At 50.3% G+C, this 23492-nt stretch overlaps 1 protein-coding gene across 1 annotated transcript in view; it reads left to right on the top strand.

Moving 5' to 3' along the window:
- The window catches only part of Bin3 (bridging integrator 3), a 39691-nt gene that overhangs the window by 12343 nt on the left and 3856 nt on the right, over positions 1–23492 (top strand). Inside the window, exons 2-6 of the mRNA XM_057785871.1 lie at positions 6603–6651; positions 12044–12084; positions 12441–12502; positions 18190–18326; positions 18860–18900. Of these exons, the coding sequence (XP_057641854.1) occupies positions 6603–6651; positions 12044–12084; positions 12441–12502; positions 18190–18326; positions 18860–18900 (330 nt within the window). The remainder of the gene's footprint in view (positions 1–6602; positions 6652–12043; positions 12085–12440; positions 12503–18189; positions 18327–18859; positions 18901–23492) is intronic.

The following is a 23492-nucleotide window of genomic DNA, read 5'->3' as shown; positions in this document are numbered from 1 at the left end:
TGAATCAAACACAAGTGGTAGATGAGCAGTTACATCAACGGAAATCAAACAATAAAACAAAGTATTTTCAATTTATACACAAAACTAGTCATCAGTAAGGAGACAAAATCAATTTTAAATATTAATGGTAATTTTTTGAGAATCTGTTTAATGAACAGGAGCAATTCACATGAATACGTTGATAAGACAGGAATTTCTGGTGTATTTAATGTAAAAGACACAACAAAGATAGCAAAACTCATGATATGTCACATGCAAGGACATCAGTGACAAGTGGTTGCTGTCACTAACTTAGAGAGCATTGAGATTAACCATTGTACAAGAAATCTTGAACTGTGCCCTGAAATCTTAGTTTATTTATAAAAGAAACATGAGGTTTTCCTAAATTTTCCATCAGTTTTAAAATTTACATTTATGCATCACCAGTTAGCAGGGAAACATGATTTCTTCCTACACTGGGAGTAGTAGAAAGCAAATTTCAATCAACTCTGAAATTTGCAACTGAGAAAAAAGCAAATTCTCTTTGTCCTTTGGGAAAATGATGCTGACTCTCCTGTAAAAAGACAAAGACCATGCAGCCAGAACAGTAGGAACAAAAATACAGAGACATATCAAGCTGCAAGGTTATTCTTGCTATCAGATATTTAATTACAATTCATATCCTACATACCAGATATTTACATTACGATTCATAACAGTAACAGAATTACAGCTGTGAAGCAGCAATGAAATATTTTTATGGTTGGTGTCGCCACCGTAACGGGTCTCAGCGTTAGGAAGGTTCTACTGGATCAACCAACGTGCTGTGTGCCTCAGAGTTTTCTTTTGTTCCCAAGTCATGTACGTGAGACATCCAAGGAAGACATTTTAAGCCAACACATAAAGACTAACTCCAAAGAGACGGGAAAGGGAGGAGGAACTTTCAACTGTCATGGAGCCAGCTGGGAATCAACAGCACCACAGAGGACAGCCCAAAAGGTCAAGCTCTGAAGTCGAAAGATGCACTAGTCAAGTAAATGATACAGAAACAAAAACCGGGCCTCGGCCTCAGCCTGCAGTGCGCTGAGGTGGTGGTGAGAGCTTCTGAAGTTGTTGTTGTTATTAACTATTGAATTTCCTTTGCAAAGTGCACTAAATTAAAATTGTCTCATTGGGGTTAAAGTCATGGAATTTTAGGAAAACCTGATAGCAGAAACGCAAACAACTTTCCACAAGTATTAGAAGATAAAATTAAGCCACACCACGCCTTTAATCCCAGCGCTCGGGACAGAGGAAGACTGTGAGTTCAAGGCTAGCTTGGTCTACAAAGCAAGTTCCAGGGCAGCCAGAGCTGTTACAGAGAAAAACCCCATCTCAAACCAAAACAAACAAAAAAACCCAAACAAACAAACAAACAAAAATAACAGATAAAATTTAAAAAATGGTGTAAGCAGAGAAATCAGAGACAAGAGGGATGGATGTAAGACTGCAGCGGCAGAAGTAAACAACATGGAAGGAGTCCACCCGATCAAGGGTTAGTGCCAAACTGAAAGTGCAGTGAGAAGCAGCACAGTGGACGAGAACAGACCCAGGAGGTGCTGTGATGTAACCAAGGCAAACCTGCCATCCTTTGGATTCGCATAAAGAAAATGAAAAATAGACCACTTAAAGGGGGTAGAAACCAGGGTGACTTCAGCCTTCATTGAGACTTCATACTGGGATGTTGGAAGATAAAAAAGTAATGCCTTTGAAGTTCAAAAGGAAATTATGGCAAGGTATGTGCCACTTGCCTGTAATCCAGCCCCAGAGGGTAAGGCAAGAGGGTCACACTGGGAAAGTAGAGAAACAGTGTGCGCCACTGACATGGCTCAGCAGGCAGAGGCCTTTAGCTCCTACGCCTGACAACCTGAGATCAATCTCTGGGACCCACACAGTTGTCCTCCGACCTCCACACATGTACCCTAGCACACACATGTGCACACATACACAATCAATAAATGTGTAACATTTCAAAAAATAAAAACTGATGGTGGAAACTATTGGCATCTTCCAAGAGAATGAATAATAGTAAGTGCTGGTGAGAGCGTGGGGGAGGGGAGCCTTATCCGCCGCTGATGGGAGTGTAAACTGGTCCCACCACTGTGGAAATCAGTACGGAGATCCCTCAAAGGAGGAATATAGAACTGCCGTGCGAGCCAGCTGTCGCCCTCCTGGAGCAGTGTGCCAAAGTGACACCTGCATGTCCATGTTAATAGCTGTGCTGGTCACGAAACCAGGGGATACGTCCAGCCTATGAGTCTGTCAGTAAGTGGATAATGAAGATGCGGGACATACGCACAAAGGAATTTTTTGCAGCCATAAAGAAAAATGAAAGCATGACATTTGTAGACCAAAAAAAAAAAAAAAAAAGATTGCAACTGGAAGTCATTATGTTAAGCAAAACAAGCTAGTCTCCAAAAGGCAAATCCCATGTGTGTTTTTCCTCATGCAGAAGCTAGATTTGAAAGGGTGTGTGTGCGTGTATCACAAAATTAGAGAAGGGATCACGAAAGGAAAAGATCTTAAGGGAAGTGGGAAGCGTGGATGGAGTGCTGGGATCCACAAAAGCTGAAGCAAAGACTACATGAGGGAGGACCTCACCTAGTGGGAGACGGGCAAATGAGGCCAAAGTGTTATGTTGCAAATGCGTGAAGATGCTGTAATGAAACACATTACTTTGTCTACTATTTTAAAGACTTTTAAAGATTAGATTAAAAACTATGTTGACTTATGCATATCAGTGCATATGTACATGTATACATATACAGCTAAAGGAAGTACTACATGGCATATATGCGCGTGTGTGTATATATACATTTATAAATGTGTACAGATGCATGCCCGTGCTGTAATTCACCTCCACTGCTTATTTTTGTCTTTGTGGTGTGTGTGCATTCAGGTTTCTCTATCATTTGTACTTCCCATGTCTTCCAAGTTTCCTACACTAATCAGATGCTATTTTTGTAGTTAAGAAAAAAAACTGAAGAGTTTTGGGGTTTTTTGTTTGGTTGCTTTCCCTGCCCCCCTCCCTTTGGCTTATTTGAAGAATTGCAGCAAGTGAAAAGAAGAAGACAGTAGCCACATTCTCACACCCAGAACTGAGGCTGCCAGCACTTGCGATTTGCCTCAGCTGTTTTCCTTCCAGCTCGTGTAAAAACATATATAGTTAGCACCACTGAAACACTGGTCATCTTTAAGGCAGAGACGTCGCCGGCAGGGCATCTTCTTCCCTTCTCTCTCACCCTTTCCTTGAATTTTCAATGAGAGCTTTCTAAGCGCTTGCTCCTTGTCATCAGCCAGGCGGTGGGACGGCTCTGCTTGGGTGGTGTTGCTGTATGCCGGTTTCCTGTATGATCCAAGTGGTCCTGACCACATAATTTCCCAGTTTGAAACAGGAAATAATCAGAAAAACTGAGAGACAGCCCTGTGTGGACTCCATAGAAAAGAAAAGGTCACATTATCAGGCACAATGGAATGGAAGTTTCTCCCCCAAAACAGGACCTAGAGCAGGAAAGCTGAGCCAGGGTGTCCTGGAGGAAGCACCACATAACTCCGACATGTGCTCACACACTGATGGGAATATGTCAGAGGGTCGCAGGAACCAACTGCAAAGCTGTCTGTCAGTAGTCAGACCAGAGCAGTTCTTAGTATCAAAATAAGGCAGTATTGGATTATGACCCCGATTATAAAATAGCCATGAGTCCATGCCGATATGAATAGATGAGTAAAATAAACAGTGGCTCCCTGGTGGAAAGAAGTAGCGGGAGGGAGGACCACAGAGGGGAGCCTTTGAAGCCCTGACTTCCTCAGCCTGTGGCTCAGGCGGGGGCAGCAGGGCTGTCTCTTGTCTGCAGTGTGTCTGTGGGGGTAACAAGAATGACTCTCTCCTTTTTTAAACATTTATTTTTCTTTATGTTATGTGAATGTATGGATGTGTGCCACATGTGTGGGGGTGCCTGCCAGGGCCGGAGGAAGGCATTGGGTCCCCTAGAGCTAGAATTGCTGTAAGCCACCCCATGTGGGTGATGGGAACTGAACTCGGGTCCTCTGAAAGAGCAACCAGTATTCTCAATCTACTGAGCCATCTCTCCAGCCCCCAAAATCCAAGGGGTGGGGAGCATTTTAGCTATAAAATGCCTGACCGGTGCCCCTTAAAAAGGGAAGTCTAGACATTGTCACACCAGGAAGCCGTTAAGGAGGAAATGTAGTGTGGTAGCCTGCATGGGATCCTAGTTGTGGAAAGGGTATTGAGCAGAAACTAAAGTAACTGAATAAAGCACAGACTTTAATATGTCATTCCAGGTTCATTAATCATGACCAATGTACCATACCAATATAAGATGTTCATACGGCAGAACAGGGCAGGGGCATAGTAATTATGTTACTTCACAGTTTTTCTGAAAATCTAGAATAAAATGTATATTTTACTTAAAAGATGTTGTAACAGGTGGACGTGTCTTTGGAGCTAGCAGGCTGAACAATAGTGCAGAGAGTCTGATGAAATGCTGCCTGACCATCAGTAACTGCAGTGGAGACCTAACTCTGCCTGCGAGTCCACAGTTCCCCCCTGTGCTACATACAGGCTCTCCTGCATTTGTAGGTTCTTGGCCATCAGCCCCAGCTGATCCCACAGACTCAGACCTAGAACAACAGTTCAGGAGCAAAACACTGAACTGTGAATGGCAGCGAGAAGCAGGGGCCCAGTGACTCTGGGCCCAACACTGAATCTTTTTAAAATCTGTTTCCTTCCTGCAGCATGAGAGGGTTGAAGTGGGAAAAGCTCTTCTGATGTCATGCTGCTCTACAAGGCCTGGGATGCTAAGGTGGGGGCTGCAGAGGCCATGACCCTGCAGACGACAGCCACCAACTGTAGCTCCCTTGGGCTGTGGTCTGTCGTTCCAGATTCTGGGGCCACTCTGGGGGCTCCTCAGGATCCTTAGCCCACTCCCCACATTCTTGGGGTGTAGGTCCCTTGTAGGTAAACAAGAAAGCCAACTAGTCAGGCTGGTTTCCTCAAGAAGAAGCTGGGTTTCAGAGACACTGATTTGCTCAGTGGCGGAACCAGTGGGGCAGAGACAGGGTCTCCTTCCTGGTTATCCTTGTCCCATCGCAGCTTCTTTCCCACAGAACCCAAGTGTGTGCAGCCTCCAAAGTGGTCCTCCAGAGTACTTGTTCATCAGCCCTCAACTCCAGTTCCCAGTCTTAGGGAAAGCGGTGGGGGCTGGGACAGAAAACCCAGCTCCCCCTTTTCCTCTTTAGGTCTGAGAAACTGAAACAACAGTTTCTTCCCCCAACCCCACCTCCCGTCAGTCCCACAGCAAACCTTTTCCCATCTGATGATGACACAGCCCGAGACACTTTGCTTTCCGCCAGACCCCAAAGGGTTAACTCTCCCAAATTATGGGGCTGGGTTAACAATAAACAGGATGTCCTCCAGAAATTAAATTTAAACCACCGTGACTCAGGCCAGCCCATCCCCTCAGCCAGATCGCTGTCTGGGGGTTATTATCGGTGGTTAATTATACCGTTGGGGTTAGCAGCAGTGTTGGTCAACTTGGGCCAGGTGGAGGCGGGCACGGGAGAATGACTAAAGGAAGGATGGGAATGGAGCCTAAGGGTTGGTTAGAATAGCCTTGGCACCGTCAGCCCAGAAGCCGAGAGGAGAGTATTGAGAGGCTGTCTTTGGGGCTTCTTCCCAGAGCAGACCCCTAGGTACACTTCCGACCTAGGGTCAGGACAGGTAGAGGAAATGCATTACCCTCTCTGTCACCACTGGCACGAACCGTGTTGATGTTCTCATCTGGCCACCAATGTGGACTAACAGGGTCCATGTTGTCAGGACCTGGAAGAAATCTCTCCATTGCCTCTTGTCAATCCACTCACTCCTGAGAGCAAGAAAGGGCACCAGGGCAGCGGCTAGTGGCATAGAGCAGCCTGCTGGAGTAGCTGGAAGCTGGGCTGCAGCCCCTCTTCTGAGCCCCAGCCCCATGATCTCCCTTGTGTTAGCCCCAGCTTCTTCCAAATTAACCTGGGAACATGGTAAACAAGCTTCCTAGCAAGTTCCAAGCAGGCTTGGACAGATGCTTCACCAAGCCCGCCACATTTCATCCTGTCTTTTTTTTTTTTTTAATAGAAATATTATTTAATTTGTCCTCTCTCCTTAACCCCAGAAACCCTACCAGATGCACTGTAGCACCTGTGGGAAGCTGAGTGCCTCTTCCAGAAGATGAGGGATGTTTGTGGGCTTTTTTTAAGGGCATGTTTTCAAGAATGATAGTCGCTATAGGGAGCTGCGTTTCTCTCTTAGCGGTTCCTCAAGGCAAGGTTTGCAGAGCCGCAAGGTGTCTCCCTTCCCCCACTTTTCCAGTGTATTTAAGTGACAGACCACTGATAGGAGTGACCATCTCAGCAGGCAGGAGTGACAAGAACATGGAGCATGGTCTATCCTAGAACCAAACTGGGTGCTATTGGCTCACATGCCCCATGAGGACTGGGGGAACAAGCATTAATCCCCTCTGTGTATCTGCTCCTGCCGCCTCGCCTTACCCATGTCTCACAACACCCTCTGTCTCTCCCTCTTTCAGGATTCCATTTAAGATCGGGCAGCCCAAGAAACAGATCATTCCCAAAACCGTGAGTAACGCAGTTCTTGTGCCCTGAGTCTCGGTTGTGCCTCACACCACCTCTGCATGGAACTTCAGCCTTCTGGGTTTTTCTCTGTCTTCGGTACTGGATCCTGTTGGTTGTTCTACATCTGAGCAGTCCTAGTCCCAGGAGAGCCCTGGAGCATACACTGCTCCCCAAATATACAGACCATGGTAGTGCCTAAGGCCTTTCTTTCTGGCCCACCTCAACTACGTAAAAGACACGGCAGCTTCTCCAGGTAGCCCACATCTTTTTGTTGGTACAGAGTGGTATAGCTGCCATGATCCAGTCACTCTGTGCAATAGTAACACCTACCCACCTTTGAACCCATGATGTTTATCCCTGTTTTATGTCAAAAATGGGGGAGGAAGAACTGCAGATCCTGGAACGTTAACACTGGAAGCCCATGGACCTCACCTGGCCTCAGTCTGGTTTTTCAGTAGAGTGGTGGAGACACCATTAGATCTGAAAAGTCCCCGCCTGGAAAGCTGCAGTTAACATTTGGGTCTGTGACTCTGGCCCCTCCTCCATCTATGCTTTGTGCTGCTCCCACTGTGCAGCCCCATCCGTCCAGAGTAGCTTCTTCAGCCCCTTCAGACACACAAGAGAGGCCTTGAGGGGTTTTTGTTTTGTTTTGCTTTGCTTTTTAAGATTTATTTATTTTATGGGTGTTTGTGTAAGGGTGTCAGGTTCCCCTGGAGTTGTGAGCTGCCATGCGGGTGCTGGGAATTGAACCTGGATCCTCTGAAAGAGCCATGCTCTTAACCCCTGAGCCATCTCTCCAGCACCCAAGACCTTGGTTTTTAACATCAAGTAAAGCCATACTCTGTCATGACAACTCAAGGTCCAGGAATCCCTTCCCAGTAGAGGCCCCTGTGCCCATCCTCTGTGCTCCCGCCGTCCTCTTGGCCTTCTCTCCTCGGATCCACCACCAGAGCTAGAGGAACGATCCCACTTTGGTTTGGCAGGAAGTCCAACTCATCTGACCAGTGCCCATGATGTTTATCCCTGTTTCATGTCACAAATGGGGGAGGAAGAACTGCAGATCCTGGAACATTAACACTGGAAGCCCATGGACCTCACCTGGCCACAGTCTGGTTTTTCAGTAGAGTGGTGGAGACACCATTCTGGGACCATCCAGAGATGGGTCACAGAAGGGAGCAGGGCTCAACTTAAAAGAGTCGCCCTCTACCTCATAAAAAGGCCGCTTGTAGCAGACTCGGTGTCGCCTCTGTGATTGACCATCTGTGGAGCCTCTCAGCTAAGACCCAGAAAGTCTGGGTGTGCAAATGCTGGGCTGCAGGCAGGGGAGGGTGTGGCTATGAGCCTCCAGAGAGTAATCTCAGCAGATCCAAAAGAGAAGTGGTTTTGAAAAGGGTCTTTTTTTCCTACTTTGTTCGCCACTGCAAACAAGAAGACAGAAATCCCTCCCTCCACCACGACTTTCATCTTTCCTTGATGGGGCTTTGATCCCCAGAGCAGGATGGGCTACAGGCACTTTCCAGCTCCCTGCCAGAGTCTGTTGGTGGAAAGCCTTGGCTCCTGGGGGAGGGGCTAAAGATGGGAATTATTTATTTTGGTTTGTGGTTCCAGGAATGTCAGTCCATCATGATAGGGGATCCTAGAGCCTTTACTTTAAGGAATAGCAAAGATTCCCAGGGAAGAACAGACAACCCCCCACCAATAGCTTCCCTTGTCCGTTCCCTATGCTGTCCATGTCCTTGCTGGGGACTTGTCGTCCTTTAGTCTGTGGTGTCCCCTCCCCCAAATCGAGCAAGTATCCAGGTTAAGGAGCCAGATTAGAGACTGACTCCTTGGATTCCTACCTGGCTCTGCCTCTGTGTTATCTGCGGCTTTTGGCACAAGCCTTACTCTCTTCAAGCCTTAGCTTTCTCGTGTGTAAGGTAAGGGTACCCCCAGTATAGGAAGAGTCTCACATAAACCAGTGCATATAAGGTACTTAGTGCAGTGCCTGGTCTGTAAGGAGCCCTCGCTGACAGCTGGCTTCCTCCAAAGCCATCAAGGACCCAGCAGTTCCACCCCCAGGTGCAGTGAGGTTGTGGGGTTAGGCCTGTGATCCTTCACCAACAATGAAAGCTTAGGGGTGACTTAGAATGGCGTTTTCCTCCATCCAGCCTATTCCCCTCAGCTCCCAGGGTGCTTAAGCACAGGTAGCGAGACCCTGCCCTTTCTGGATCGGTTCTTGCTCACCTCTCCACCTTGAGCACAGGCCTGGGCTATGCAGATGTCTCCAAATCTCTGGCAGCTGTCCCTGGACGCTGGTGACGCACTCTGGGATAGGAACAGATGTGACCGCCCAGGTTATTGGAAGTCATAGCAGCCCTGTCATGGGAAGAAATGTTCATATTATCTTCAGGGAGTTTCAGGAGGTTATTGGCTCAGGGTACCCAGCTGCCAGCCACAAAGAAAACATTGTCTTTGCTCTCACTGCTTGCCTGTGTTCAGGTTACCAGCATGCGTTCCATGATTGTTGAGACTGTGGCAGGAATGACATGTTCTCTGCAGGGACTGACCATTGACACTATGACAAGGACCACAATTCCCACCTCCTAATCCAACTTCTGTTAGTCTCCTCTGAAGCCTCAGGGTTTCTTAGCATGGAGAAAGAACATAAACACAGAAACACACATCACATACAGATACACACACACATACACACCATACACAGACATACACACTCACAGCACACATACATACACAGTCACCACAGAAACCACACATACATACACACACACACCTCATACTTATACATCACACCCACATATATACCACCACCCATATATATACCTACATACCATATACAGACATATACACCAAACACACACACACACGGACAGGGGAGCTCTTGGAGACACTATTTCCCATGCCTACTAAGCAAGGGTTTTTTAGATCTTGTGCACGTAGGAAAACACAAAACAAGGTTCCTAGCCAGTAGGTGCATTGCAAAACCAGGGCAAAGACAAGTAGCCACTCTGAGTCCCTGCAACGAGGAAGATTTCAGACTTCAGCCCCTCTAATCCTCCTTAGCCCTGGAGCATACTGAAGGGGAGGTGCTGTCCACCTATAACATCCTTGCATGGCTCTCAGGATGCTTTCCCTGCCTCACTTTGACCTGACACGCCTTAGCCCTGGCATCAGAGCCACAGCCCCGCCTGCGGCCTCCTTTTCCCCTTTACCAGGAATTTGAGTTTGGAAGGAACTCAGCTTGTTCACTCACTAAGCAAGTGCCGAGCTCCTGCTGGGCAGGCTAGCCTAGGCATTGCCCTTGCACCCTGGGCCTGGGAGAATGTAGGGAGCATCATGTGGGGCTTGATTCTCCCTAGGCTACCCTTCAGCAGCCCGGCCCCGCCCGATCCCCTGACAGTCCGCGCACATGTGTTTACACTTGCATTGTTGACTGGCCTCCAGTTGCCTTTTGGCAAAGGCATCAAGCATTCAAAAACATTCAGATCTTTTCCACTTGGCTCTTTCCCTCAGAAGACATGCACCTTGGAATGTAACTCCGATGTGTCCCTTTATTTTACCAGCCATAATCTGAGGGCCTGGAATTCTGGTCCTACCCCAAGTGGTTGTCTTCTGGGGAGAAAGATGAGGGACCCATGAACTGTACCGTGGCTCCTGGAAGCAGGAGAGCTGGTGCTTCCGAGTTTCTATGAGATGACCTTGAGTGACATCAATCAGAAAGAGCACATGGCCACCCCAGCAAGCTTCTGTTTTCCAGAGACTGTGAGCTTCTGCTCCCCCTGAACAATCCCACCTGGCTGGGAGCTCGAAGGCCCCTCTGTACAATTCCAAGCAGCCAGGCAGACCAGGTGCTCTCTGACATCCCACACACATCAGCGCTCTCAGGCATTGCAAAAGAGAAGGCTGGAAGCCAAAGGCAGCAGCGCAGAAGCTCAGCCCCACCACCCCAGGAGAGCAAGTGCCTGGGTATGTCTCCAGAAGAGTTTGGTTATGGCCAGTAAATACTTAGTTTTAATTCTATACTTTGGGAAGTAAACACTAATAGGAAGAAAAATAAGACGCTCAGCAGCCACATCCTCTGGGCTATAAAGGCTGTGAAGTGCCAGTTATGTGGTACTCTGTAGCTTGAGGTTCCATGCTTAGCCACAGTGGGGTTCACCTGGTGCCATTCCCCAAGTACTTTTGGCTGCTGCTCTCTGTATTCCTATCTGCATCTCTAGGCTACTGTTAACCCTCTCATGCCCAGCAAGCAAGAGAAGAACATGGATGTGCATTCTGCAATCACCAGTGTGGGCTGGGCCCCCACCCACCCACCCATGTATTACCTTCCCCCAAGCAAGTGAGCCACTGAGCCTAGAGCAATGACCAAGTGAAACCACTCTACTCAGATACCAGATGCTATTGACTTCAGACTTCATTCCTCTCCACTGCCGTCCTGTACCACGTTCTGGGGAAATGACTCTGCTGGTCCAGCCTTTTGATCTTAGGACATGGCATTGTCATCTACAGAGTTCGCTTTCAAAAGCCACAGTTAAGTCACTGTTTGCCCCTAAAGCACAGGCCAGCACGATAGCTCTGTAGGTAAATGGACTTGCTGTGTAAGCTTGAAAGCCTCTTACCACCAGAACCCACAGTGGAAAGAGAACCAGTTCTTAAAAGTTGTCCTCTGACCTCCGTGGATACACTCTGCCTGCCCTTACATATACATCATAAACACACTAATGATAGTGATAATAAATTAGGGGAGGAGTGTTTTTTTGAGACAGGGTTTCTCTGTGTAACAGTCCTGGCTGCCCTAGAACTCGCTTGGTAGACCAGGCTAGCCTCAAACTCACTGAGATCCACCTGCCTCTGCCTCTCAAGTGCTGGAATTAAAGGCGTGTGCCACCACCAGCCAGCTACAAGATCCTTTTCAGTGTAGCCAAGGCCCAACAGCAGATTGGCCGGGTCTATGAGAAAGCTGTGGCTGAGAAGGGACCTCATAGCTAATACATGAACCCTGCGACTTGAGACTCGCCTCTTCCTTGGTGCCCTGCTGACCCCTAGGTGGGGTCTCGTCATGTCAGATTCCCTTGACTGCCATCAGAGTTGGGATGAGGAAAGGGCACTAACAGAACCCCACCCTGGGGTGACAGAGCCAAGGCTCAATCCGCTGAGACTTGCCAGCTAGCCTGGTTGGCCCCTCTGGGAGGAGAGGCCTTCTCCCTAAGTCAAACACTTCATTAGTTTGGGAACACAGGGACACTGTTGTTAACGATGGGCTCGAGCGTGTTGGGACTGGACAGTGCTGTTGCTGCAGGCTGGGGGAGGGCGTGGAGCGAGTTTCAGTAAGCGGGGTGATGTTTTCCACCGTGTTGTCATTGCCCCATTGATTGAGCTCGCTCTTTCCCTACAGGTGGAGAGAGACTTTGAACGGGAGTATGGAAAGCTGCAGCAGTGAGTGTCAAACTCCAGAAGGGTGAGATGGGACATTGCTGGGGCTTGTGCTTCATGCCAGGGTTACCTGCCCTGCCTCCTCCTGGCCAGGTTAGGCTCAGCCAGGGAGCCTCTGTGCCCTTTGTCCGTTTACAACTAGGGACCGAAGACAGCGCCAACAGAGACTGGCTATAGGAAGGTCATTAGCGCACAGGTGCTGGGTGATTGGCCTCATGCAGAGCCTCAGGTGGCATGGCGATCTGTGGGGGGTGTGGCACAGAGAGCATCTTCCCTCCCTGCTAGGCTTACCCTGAGGCAGAGAAGTGGGGGGCCCTAGTGCTGTGAGGCTAGGGACCCACCTGCTCCTTGCCTTTCAGGCTAGAAGAGCAAACCAAGCGCCTGCAGAAGGACATGAAGAAAAGCACCGATGCCGACCTAGGTAAGCGGCCCCTCCCTGTGTCTGTTGAGGCAGATGGAGCTAGGATGCCCGTTTCCTCAGATCCTCAGGACTGACTCAGAAGTCACCTGCTCAGAAAACACCATGCACTGAACCTAAGAAGAGGCCTGAGAGAAGTCATTCTCTCTGATCAGATCGCCACATCCCATAGGGTCCTGCCACTCCACGGGGACAGATGCTCCGGGGTACTGTTAGGGTGGTATTACAGCCAGCAGAAGTCTCTATGGCTAGTCCCTTCCCTGCCTCCGTGTCAGGGCCAGAGAGAGAGGGAAGCACGGCCTTCATGGCAGAAGTGGGCAGCTTGTCTCTCCCATGACAACAGCAGTTGAGGGTGCTATCCAGCTGAGCAGATGAGTTGGCAAGCCGAGCCAGGGAAACTTCAGGACCATTCTGTCATTACAGAGGGCACAGAACAGCCTCTGGTGAGGGACCAGCAGGTGCTAGCAAACGGTCAGGACTAGGGAAACTCTTGGCCAAAGAAACTTGTTCAGGAAAAATTAGGCCCCGAGGCCCCAGTGACTAAGGCATTTTGGGTCAGGGAACATCAAGAGGCTGTGTCACTAGTGACAGAGAACATATCCCTTACTGTCCCCACCAAGCACCAGCCTGATGGTCTCTAATCCAACACTGCCCCTAACCTCACTGTGCCTTGTCTGGGAAATACCCGCATCGCTGGTCCTCAGCCCCATGGCTTGCTGTGATGGTGAAGCTGTATGTTTGGTGTAAAGCCCTGAGAGCAGCCCGGTGGTGGTGGCGCACGCCTTTAATCCCAGCACTCGGGAGGCAGGGGCAGGCGGATCTCTGTGAGTTCGAGGCCAGCCTGGTCTACAGAGCGAGTGCCAGGACAGGCTCCAAAGCTACAGAGAAACCCTGTCTCGAAAAAAAAAAAAAAAAAGCCCTGAGAGCAACATAGTCACCATTATATGAAATATAATATATGAAATAGAAGCATTTCTATTAAGAGCAGTGGTACTGCCAACAGCAGCAGTAGCAGAAGTAGCTGCAGCAAGGCTTCTACAGATTCCAAAGAGTGGGATGTGTGCATGTCACTTTGTACTAGGGACTTGCTCCAGCCACATAGCTCAGTGCTAGGGATTCACCAGAGTCAAGACAGGAACCTCCACCCTAGGAGAGAAGGCATGCAAGAAGTCAGTAACCGTGCATTCTAGCACCATGCAATGGCCCATGCAATGAAGGACTGTAAAGGGGTGGGGAGTAACGGGTGCTGCCTTGGGTGGGATGAGCAGGGAAGCCTCTCTCAGGAGGTATCCCTGTACCTGAAAGAATAAGGGAGCACTCTCTGTGCCTGGGAGAACACTGCAGCAAAGGCCCTGAGGTGGCCTAACCCGAGTGGTTGTGCTCACTGACCCAGAGGCAGAAGAACTGAAGGCCCGCCTGGTTCGTTCAGCCACATGGTGTAATGGTGTCTTGTGGTAGTTACCAAGTGTTTGAATAGCCACAGAGGAACTCCACCTCCTATACACCTTCTTAACTAAGACTGGCAGGGCGGGTGAAATGTCCATCTTTTGTTTTGTTTTGTTTTGTTTTTTGAGACAGGGTTTCTCTGTGTAGCCTAGCTATCCTGGTACTTGCTCTGCAGACCAAGCCGTCTGGGAACTCAGAGATCCTGCCTCTGCCTCCCAAGTGCTGGGATTAAAGGTGTGCACCACCACCACCACCTGGTTATATGTCTGTCCTTTAAAGAAGGAAATTGTTTTGTCAGTCACCTGAGGCAGAGTTTTTTGGTTTTGTTTTTAAACCTTTTATTTTTTTTAGTGTGTGTGTGTGTGTGTGTGTGTTCGTGTTCATGTGGGCATGAGTTGTGGTACCTATGGAGGCCAGAAGAGGGCATAAGATTGCCTGGAGCTGGAGTTACAGGCAATTCTGAGACCCTTTGTGGGTGCTGTAAGCTGCACTTGGGTTCTCTGGAAGAACAGCAAGTGCTCTTAACCGCTGAGCCATCTCTCCAGCCCACCTGCCTGTTTCTGGCTGGCTTGTTTTCTGACTGCTCTAAGTTAGGAAGCACTAATAGGGCAGAGGGGTGTTCACTGCAGTAACCGGACCTATCTTAGTGTCTGCCTGTCTGCCCCAAGAGTAGAATTCAGATTCGGGTAGCACAGTGGTATCCAGATGCCATCTGAAAGGTCACAGGATGGTGGGCAGCTCGGGTGGGTTGAGAGTCTACTGTTGTCCCACTTGGCATGCAGTGGAAAAGGAAACCCTTGATAGGCCCAAAGCCTCAGGGTTGCCCCATTTTTGCCAGGTACTAGGACTCGGCTGGTTACTTACACCTTCTTTATTTCTTCAATAGACACACTGAACATCTTCTGATCTGAGAGAGAAATGTCTTCCTAGGGAGCCACTGCTATTGCCAAAGCCCTGGCAGAACCGCCCACCTTCTTGGTCTGTGCTCTCAAGCTTCTCTGTCAACCCCAAGGCTGTGGGCTAGTCTGAACGTGACTCCCACCTTACTTCTGTCGTGTCCTGAGCCCGGGGCCAGGCTTGGGAGCGGGTCTGACTTTCACGGAGGGCCTTGGCATCACTCGCCACCACCTTCCAGCAAGGGAGCCGCTGGTACCTGCTTCCCACACCGCTGAGGGGTCAGAGTAGAAATGGAGCGCAGGATTTTGTTTCCATAGTGAGACATCACAACCAAGTAGACATCAGGAGTCTGCAAGGAAGAGACCTTGACTACAGAGTCTATTATCCAACAATAAAACTGGGACTGAGGGGTGATTCTGGAAGCCTAGAATCACTGGCTCCAGCTCACGTGGTCTGCATTCAGGGTCTGTCACATGGATGACCGCACTGTCACCACTGGGTTGGTGGTGGCATAGGATGCCAGGCCAGGCCTGGCCTTAGCATTCTGAGGTCCAGAACGAGGCCTGGAAATGTATCTCTGTTGCATTGTGATGCTGGTGCAGTGAGACTAGGAACACACCTAGAGCCGCTGACCCAACACGTGAGGAAAATGTGACCTCAGATTCTCCCAAATCCCAAGAACAGGCTCTAAAATCCTTGCTAATGCTCTGAAAAGAGGATCTTCCGGTCCGTAAAACTATGACTTCCAGAGCTTTCAGAATGATCAGTTTTGAGGACTTTTGGGCACTTCGCCTGGAAGCTGTATTAGAACCTCAGAAACACAAGGGCAAGGCCAGGAGCTTAATATTTTCTCTAATATTCAAAGACTGCCGATCTTAGGGACTAAGCCATGTGAGCCATGGACCCACCACCACCCAGTCCCTGCAGGGGAGAAAGCTGTTATCTGGAGCAGGGATCAAGAACAGGTGTGTGGAATTGGATTTCAGACCTGGTTGTTCCCAGGGCAGTGGCCTAAGAAAATGGAGCACGTTGGCTTCATGTGTCTTCAGCAGGCAGGAGACTGAGCGTATGAGGGTGTAAGGGGAGGAAAGGGTAGGTGGAAGAAAGCCTTACACGATCCAATGACTGCTGGGATTTCCTTTATCATCAAGTACCGGGGAGAAAGCAAGAGAAGACATTTTCAGACATGGTTGCAGCTCTGTGCAGATTTTTATTATCTTCTGACTGTGCTGCTTGCCATCACTTCAGAAATGGTTCTTCCTCCTCCATTGCTTCAACATCTGGCAAGTTTACCTTTCCCGTCCCCTCCCACTGTTGGCTCTCTTTGCTTGATGATGATAAGCCCCCACCAGCCTCTTAAGGAAGGACCTGGATATGACAGGGACCTCTGGCGGGGCCTGGGCTTCTACTCTCCCACGTTGGAGTGGCAAGGCCCTCCCCTGGCAGCTGGCATTGGGCATAAGCTGTCTGTTCTATTCGTGGGATGGCAAAGAAGGTCCCACTTGTAATCAGCTGGGAGATGGGTTCTCCTTCATCCATTCTAAGACACTTTTTCAATTTAATGTCCTTGAGACCACAGTTCTTACTACTTGCTAATATGGTGGTTTGAAAAACATCTTTTTCTTTCTTTCTTTTTTCCCTTTTATCTTTGTTTCTTTTTTCTTTTTATTTATTTTTTTAAAAAGAAAACAAGTATCTTTTTTCATTATACATACCAATCCAAGTTCCCATTCCCTCCTCTCCTCCCATACCCTCCCATCCAGTCCTCAGAGAGGAGAAGGCACATTGCTTTGGGTAAAGTCCAAGGCCCTCCCTACTATATCTAGGCTGAGCAAAGTATCCATCCAAAGAGAACAGGTTCCCCAAAAGCCAGTACATGCAGTAGGGATAAATCCTGATGCCACTGTCAGTGGCCCCTCAGTCTGCCCCAGCCATGCAACTGTCATCCACATTCAGAGGGACTAGTTTGGTCCTATGCTTGTTCCTTCCCAGCCTGGCTGGAGTTGGTGAGCTCCCATTAGCTCACGTAAACTGTTTCAGTGGGTGAACCCATCATGGTCTTGACCTCTTTGCTCATATTCTCACTCCTCCCACTCTTCAACTAGACTTTGGGAGCTCAGTCCGGTGCTCTGATGTGGGTCTCTGCCTTTGTTTCCATCAGTTGCTGGATGAAGGTTCTGTTGTTTTTTGTTTGTTTGTTTGTTTGTTTTTGGTTTGGTTTTTTTTTGTTTTTGTTTTTTGTTTTTTTTTTTGTTTTTTTTTTTTTGTTTTTCGAGACAGGGTTTCTCTGTGGTTTTGGAGCCTGTCCTGGAACTAGCTCCTGTAGACCAGGCTGGTCTCGAACTCACAGAGATCTGCCTGCCTGTGCCTCCTGAGTGCTGGGATTAAAGGTGGATGAAGGTTCTATAGTGATATTTAAGATATTCATCAGTCTGACTACAGGGCAAGTCAAGATCAGGCCCCCTTCTTTTTCTTTCTTAATGGTTCATACAGTTACTGCATGCCTTAAAATCAATAGCAGCTTAAGTGCTGTGATACTCAAGTAATAGTAAAATAAATTCCAGCCAAGGATGGTAGTGTATGCCTTTAATCCCACCTCTTAGAAGGCCGAGGCAGAAGATCACTGCCCGTCTGGGGCATCATAGTGAGGACAGCCTGGAGACAGCGCACGGTACAATCTAGAGCAACAGTAACAGAACGCTCATCTTCGGTTACTCCTCAGCCTTTTGGCCAAGGTCACATGCCAAATTTGTCTTCTGCTCTAATATGTTAGAAACTGCTGTGGACAGTGTTGAGCCAGCCTGGTCCTTCTCTAGGCCCTCTGCCTATCCCTCTACAATTTCATGTATGAATAATAGAAAGTTAAAAATGAGCCCTAGATCAAGAGGTTAACATCGGGTCTCCATCCTCCTCGGTGCTGCCTGGGACTTCTGGACAGCCCACAGCACTTCAAGCTTTCACCCTCTGTCCAGTCCAGATAAGTAGACTAGCTCTGGGGTGCAGTGGGGTACATGAGACAGTCCAGGCGGGCAGCCCACCTACAATATGGGTTCTTGTATTCTGCGATTATTGACTTAGCGTCTTTGGAGCAGAAATGTGTTGTGCAGCTCCCCACCCACACTTGGTTGGTCCTGGAACAACCTAGGAGTTTTTCTTCATGGCTAGGAGTTGTGGTAAACACCACGGAGCATGTCACATAGCTTTTTGGAACCTCAACGTTCTGGTAGCCATGGCATAGGCGGAGGTGCTCAGGTCAGACCCCTAGGCCAGAAGAGGTCAAGGAACACTAAAGAGACCATGAAACCTGGCCCTCTGGGAACTCACGGAGCTTTTAACCTCCTTAACAGCTATGTCCAAATCTGCTGTGAAGATCTCCCTGGACCTACTCTCCAACCCCCTGTGTGAGCAGGACCAGGAGTTTCTGAACATGGTGACAGCCCTAGACACAGCTATGAAACGGATGGACGCCTTCAACCAGGAGAAGGTAAGCAGGTCTTGTTGCCAGTGGCCAGTGCTTGCCCTCTTCCCCTCGGGCCTACATAGATACAGTGCCCATCATAGCTTGTAAGTGGTGCTGGGGTTTCAGCCTCCTAAGGCCTGATGTTCCCCAAGCCCAGCTCTTCCCAAACCAGGCTGTTCAGTTGCCCATGTCTCCTGTGAGGCATGTCACTGAGGCCACAGTGAAGCCAGGAAGTGCCTACAGCAGCCACGCTCTGCAGGACTGCTTTGCCCGCCCATCCCTCCACACTGAGCAAAGCTGTTACAAACCTGGCCCAGTAGCACTGACAGGAAAAGCCTGGCCTGAGACCAGACCCAGCCCTAGGTGTGGCCCTCGGGGTCCCTGGTTGGCCTCTCCCTCTCCTCTGGCTGCAGAATATGGATACTGTATTACCTGTCTCACCCAGATCCCCTCTTCCCCAGATCTTGGGATTCTGGCTTCTGGGGAACCTGGGGCCTCCTCCTTCAGAAGAGTCTAGAGCTCCCAGTTTGGATGCTATTTAATTCTTCTTTTGGCAGGTGAACCAGATCCAAAAGACAGTGATTGAACCCCTGAAAAAGTAAGTAAGGTTATCCAAGGAAATGGGCCTCAGGCACTTGTGGGAAAAGCAGACCAGCCAGCCACTTGGGGACCAAGGAGCGTGTCTAGCAGCATGTCCCCAGCTTCCCATGGCAAGGAACAGCAGGGACACCGGCCATACATCGTGTCCTGTGGTTGAGGCTCCTGGTTGCTGCTGAGCACCAGCACCGCCTAGTTGATCTGTAGGGGATGGAGCCGCTCATGTCCATGGTGCCAGACACTGCCCTGGTGGTCTTTTGGCCCCTTCCCCTTTGCCTCTGGCTGATTGCAGCGATCAGAGCTCCTGGCCGGCACTCAGCAGACATGAGCAAGGCCTTTCATCTCACAGCCGGCCTGGGATGCAGCTGCCTGCAGCACTCTGCTTTGGAAGCGTGGGGGTGGCTGCACATGGGGAAGGGAGCAGCAGCGGCAGCCCCATCACATCCTGCTTGGGAAGGTTCCCTCACTCGTGACCTGGGAGAGCGAGGGGTTCTGTGAGACTCCGTCTTTGGTCCTGCAGGCCCTGGTCAAGGATCAGACAGGCTTGTCCCGTGGGTCCCCAGGGGAGGAGGCTGGCCCAAGCCTTGCCTTGAAGCTCCTGAGTGCGTCCTCTCTCCTGGCCTCTCCCAGCCTGCTCTGACCTAGAGAGGCTCCCTCGGCGCTGCAGCTGTACTTTATTACCTCTTCTGCGGTGGTCCCGGCAGTCGCCTCGCCAGGGCGAGGCAGTGCGCCTGTGCTTCATTGTCATTAGGCCAGGATCAAACTGGAGGAAGATGAAGAGAGCCGTTTGTGTTCCTACAGTCTGGGTGTTGGGGAGTGCTGTTCTTCCCTGTTCAGGTCTGGGGGTGGGATTAGGAGCAGCCCCCCTAGCCTCGTCAGTGCCTCTTCCCAACGCGGGACCTGCAGAGCACTTGCAGATGCCGTGAGGCCAAGCCTGGCCCATGCCCACCACCCCGGCCCCATCAGCTTGGGCTCTCGAACCCCTCCCTGCCTCTTAGTCAGAGCTCATCCCCAACCACAGGTCCTGTATGGGGCCTGAGTACAGAAGGAGCTGTACATTTGATCTGGTGCCCAAGATAGATTCAGAGCTGAATGGAAGGCTCTCAGAGGGATGCGCCTCTTATGCACAGAGAAGTCTGCTGTGCTGGAGATACAGGGGGGCCCAGAGGCAGCCACAGGCACCCAGAGTTGGCAGAGTTTGGCAGGACTGCCAGCTCAGAGAACTAGGGGGGTGACTACCTTCTCGATTTCACAACCAACGAGGCGGCATTGAAATCGGATCTCTGGCTTCTGCAGCCAAGTAGAGAGAAACCCCGGCTGCTTCCCACCAAGCTCACAGCCCACCACCTGCCAGGAAGGTGGGGGCGTGGCAGAGGGGGCGGCCACCATCTCCGCCATGGATCCGCTGACCTCTGTGTGAGCCTCGGGCCTGGCTGGCTTCTGCAGCCCACAGCCAACATACAATCCCCCATGACCACAGAAACCACCACTGCCTGTTACCTCCTCCCCGCTTGCATCCTTGTGCCAGGAGAGAAGCTCCCAGGGACCCCAGCACCGGAAACAGGAAACTGCAGCTTTCCTGTCCTCTAATGAAGATCATGGCCACCCTGTCGCCCCCAGCATCTCCTGCAAAGGGGGCTCGGGCTCTAATCCCCCAGCCCCTGGGTTGTTCACATGTCGGATGGGGATGCTTTCAATTTCCCTTTCCTGGTGGGCGGAAGATCCCGGCTGTGTGGGCACAGATGAGGAATGGCAGGCATTCCCCACCAGGCCGGCTGCTCCCAGCCCACCTCCCAGCCGGCCTCTTTCCCTCACCACTCTCTCCTCACCCCACGCTTTATCTCCCTGGGGAGCAAGCTTGGTGTTGAACCCTATGCCAGGCAAGAAATGGGTACCTCCTAGGTTGAGCTCCCTGAAGCCCTGATATAGACCTAGGCCTACACCCCCCATCTTTGAAGATCAATGTGAATTTGTCCTAGGTACTTACAGACTGGGAACTCAGGCAAGTAAGCCCAGGTGTACGTGCCGCCGTATTGAGCAGGGGCAGTGTCCCAGCAACCCCACTGGCCGAAATCTGTCCACTTCCTTGGTATGGTAAAGTCAGCACCTAGAAGCAGAGTTAAGTGAACTAAGCGTGCTTGAGGATGCAGGATTTGAATAGGGCCAAGGAACAGAATATGGCCCGTCTCTTACCCCTAATTTATCAAGGGGCAACTGAGAGCGGCAGAGGCTCTGACGTTTCCGCCGTGTGTATTTGAAGCAGACCTGTAGAAATGTAAGCTTTGTGCCTCGAGAGCCGGGCCCATGTGTCATGGTGGCCAGATCAGCAGGAACCCTATGAGGTCCAAGAGCAATCTGCGGAAGGTCCATCATAGGGGACCAGCCCACGCCTGTCTTCACCTTCTGCACCAGCACTCGAGTTAGCTCACATCTAGAGTGGACCCTGTTGTCAGGTAACTGGCGGGATCTGTCCAAGGCTGGGAAGTAGAAAATCTGAAAGTGAGGCTTGGTGGGACAATGAGCAGGAATCCTGTCCTCCCTCACATTAGAATAGGCACTCTTCCTGTGAGGGACGTTAACAACCCCTCAGGTGAAAAGAGCATGGGTCCCATCCCTTGTCTCACAGACTCCCAGTCCTAGGTCCACAGCTACCCAGATTCCCCTTTGTTAGGGACTCATCTCCAGTAGCCTGAGCTGCTAACCAAGCTCAGGTCTCAATCAGCTCTTAGCCTGACTGAGAAGTACTGCTGTAGGAGACAGATCTGAGGAAGACACGTGAGTCCCCAAAGAGTCAGGAGCCTCTGGTAGGCCAGCAGGACCAGTGGCACCTGCAAAGGGTGGTGGTCTTGACTCCTGTGGGCTTCTGAGAAGGAGCGCATGCTATTTAGTAGTGCTGTCTAGGCACCACACATCCCTACAACCCCTGGGCTGTGCTAGCCTTGGTCTCCCAGCTCAGCACTTTGACCTGTGTCCTTCATGAGCTGGCCAGGTCAAAAAGTATTAGTATTAATATTCTCAGGAGGTGGGACTTGGTCTTGAAGATGACAGCCATGGAAAAGGACTGGGACCATGGGCTAATGTCCAAGCTGTGCTGAGACTGGCATGTACCCAGGGCTGCACAGCCAGCCAGCATTGCACCAAGGCCATTTCACACCTGCAGGCTCCCTTCACACAATGCCTTTGTTTCTTGTGATGCCCACCTGCCCTCCCAAGAGGTGAATTCCAGTGAGCAAAGAGATCCTGAGACCTGGGCAGGAAAAAGTACTACACCTCCGCCTCCTGCCTGTGTCTCATTCTTACCCTGTCTCTGACCCCTAGCCCTGGGGCCACCCAAGCAGCAGGCTGTTCCTGACAACAGGATCAGGCTGCTGGGGCCCTTTGTTCTCTTGGGATAGAGGGAGGGGCAGGGTGGTAGTTCTCAGGCCCGGGCACCTGTTCCCTTGAGCTGCACACTGCTCAGCTGCCCAGGAAGAGAGAGGGGGCTCCAGAGCAGCTGAATGGCCAGGCACAGCTGCCTTGACATAGGCAATGTGCCTGGCTCCTCCCAGTGTGACCTGGTGGTGCCTGGTCCCCATACGTGCAGAGCCCCATGGGTTCACATCTTCTACCTGTTAAAGCACCTCATCACGTCTTGGTTTGATTACTATACAGGCCCTATGACTGCGGTCTCAGAGAAATCCTAATGGCCTTGACCCACTAGCGTCTTCAGGAAAGCCATGAGCCCGCTTTGAAGGTTAAGCACAGGAACTGGTTTCAGTGGCCTTTGAGAGGAAACCCTTTGTGTCACCCTGATCTGCTCCTGGAGTCTGCTGCTTGCTTGGGGCACCCTGATGCCTGGCCGGGTCATATTCTCTATTCTCTAGCAGTAGTCAATATTCTCGTCTATGTATCCCTGGCTTGTTGAGGCTTTAGGTACTGAATTCATGAGGTTGGGAATAGGGCCTCCTGCAGGTCGAAGCCTACCCTAAGCATCCAGGTGTTCTCTCAGCTCTGGTGGCCTCAACCACTGCCTGGGGTCCCAGTGAGAAGATCTCCATCCCCCTGACTCCTGTTTGCCTGCTTTGTCACCCTCTCTGGGCTCTTCCTGGATAAGCTGACTCTTCTGGTCCCAGGTCACCAACTGTGTCTCTCCACCTGAGTGACCAGAGGCATTGAATCCCTTGGTTGCTTTTCCATACCATACCAGGCTGTCAGAGCTCCTGGCTGGCATAGCAGGCACCTCATGGTGTGGTAGGGAAGCCTTGTACAGTGCCAAGGTCAGCCACAGCTCCTTAAGGCTTTGCACACCCCATTTTCTCACTTCCGGGAGACCTGCTTGCAAGGTCGCCTCGCCTCCGTCTTCATCTGTGTCAAAAAGAATGTCTACTCTTGTCTGGGCCCCGAAAGGTGGCCCTGGTGATGATAGTTATAGTCAGATGCCAAAACATTTAAAATACAGCCCTCTCTGAATGGCCAGTCTTCTGAGTGTCATGTTGGGTAGGATGGGCTAGGGCCATTCCTAAAGCATGGTTTTTCCCGTGCTTTTTGTGGGAGAGCCATAGCGTTTGTGTTTCTCCACAGGCTGTCATTTGTTGTCACCTGTCAGTGGCGCTG

This window comes from Chionomys nivalis, chromosome 12, assembly GCF_950005125.1.
Source record: "Chionomys nivalis chromosome 12, mChiNiv1.1, whole genome shotgun sequence".
Classification (NCBI taxonomy): Eukaryota; Metazoa; Chordata; class Mammalia; order Rodentia; family Cricetidae; genus Chionomys; species Chionomys nivalis.
This window is presented reverse-complemented; position numbering and strand designations above follow the sequence as displayed.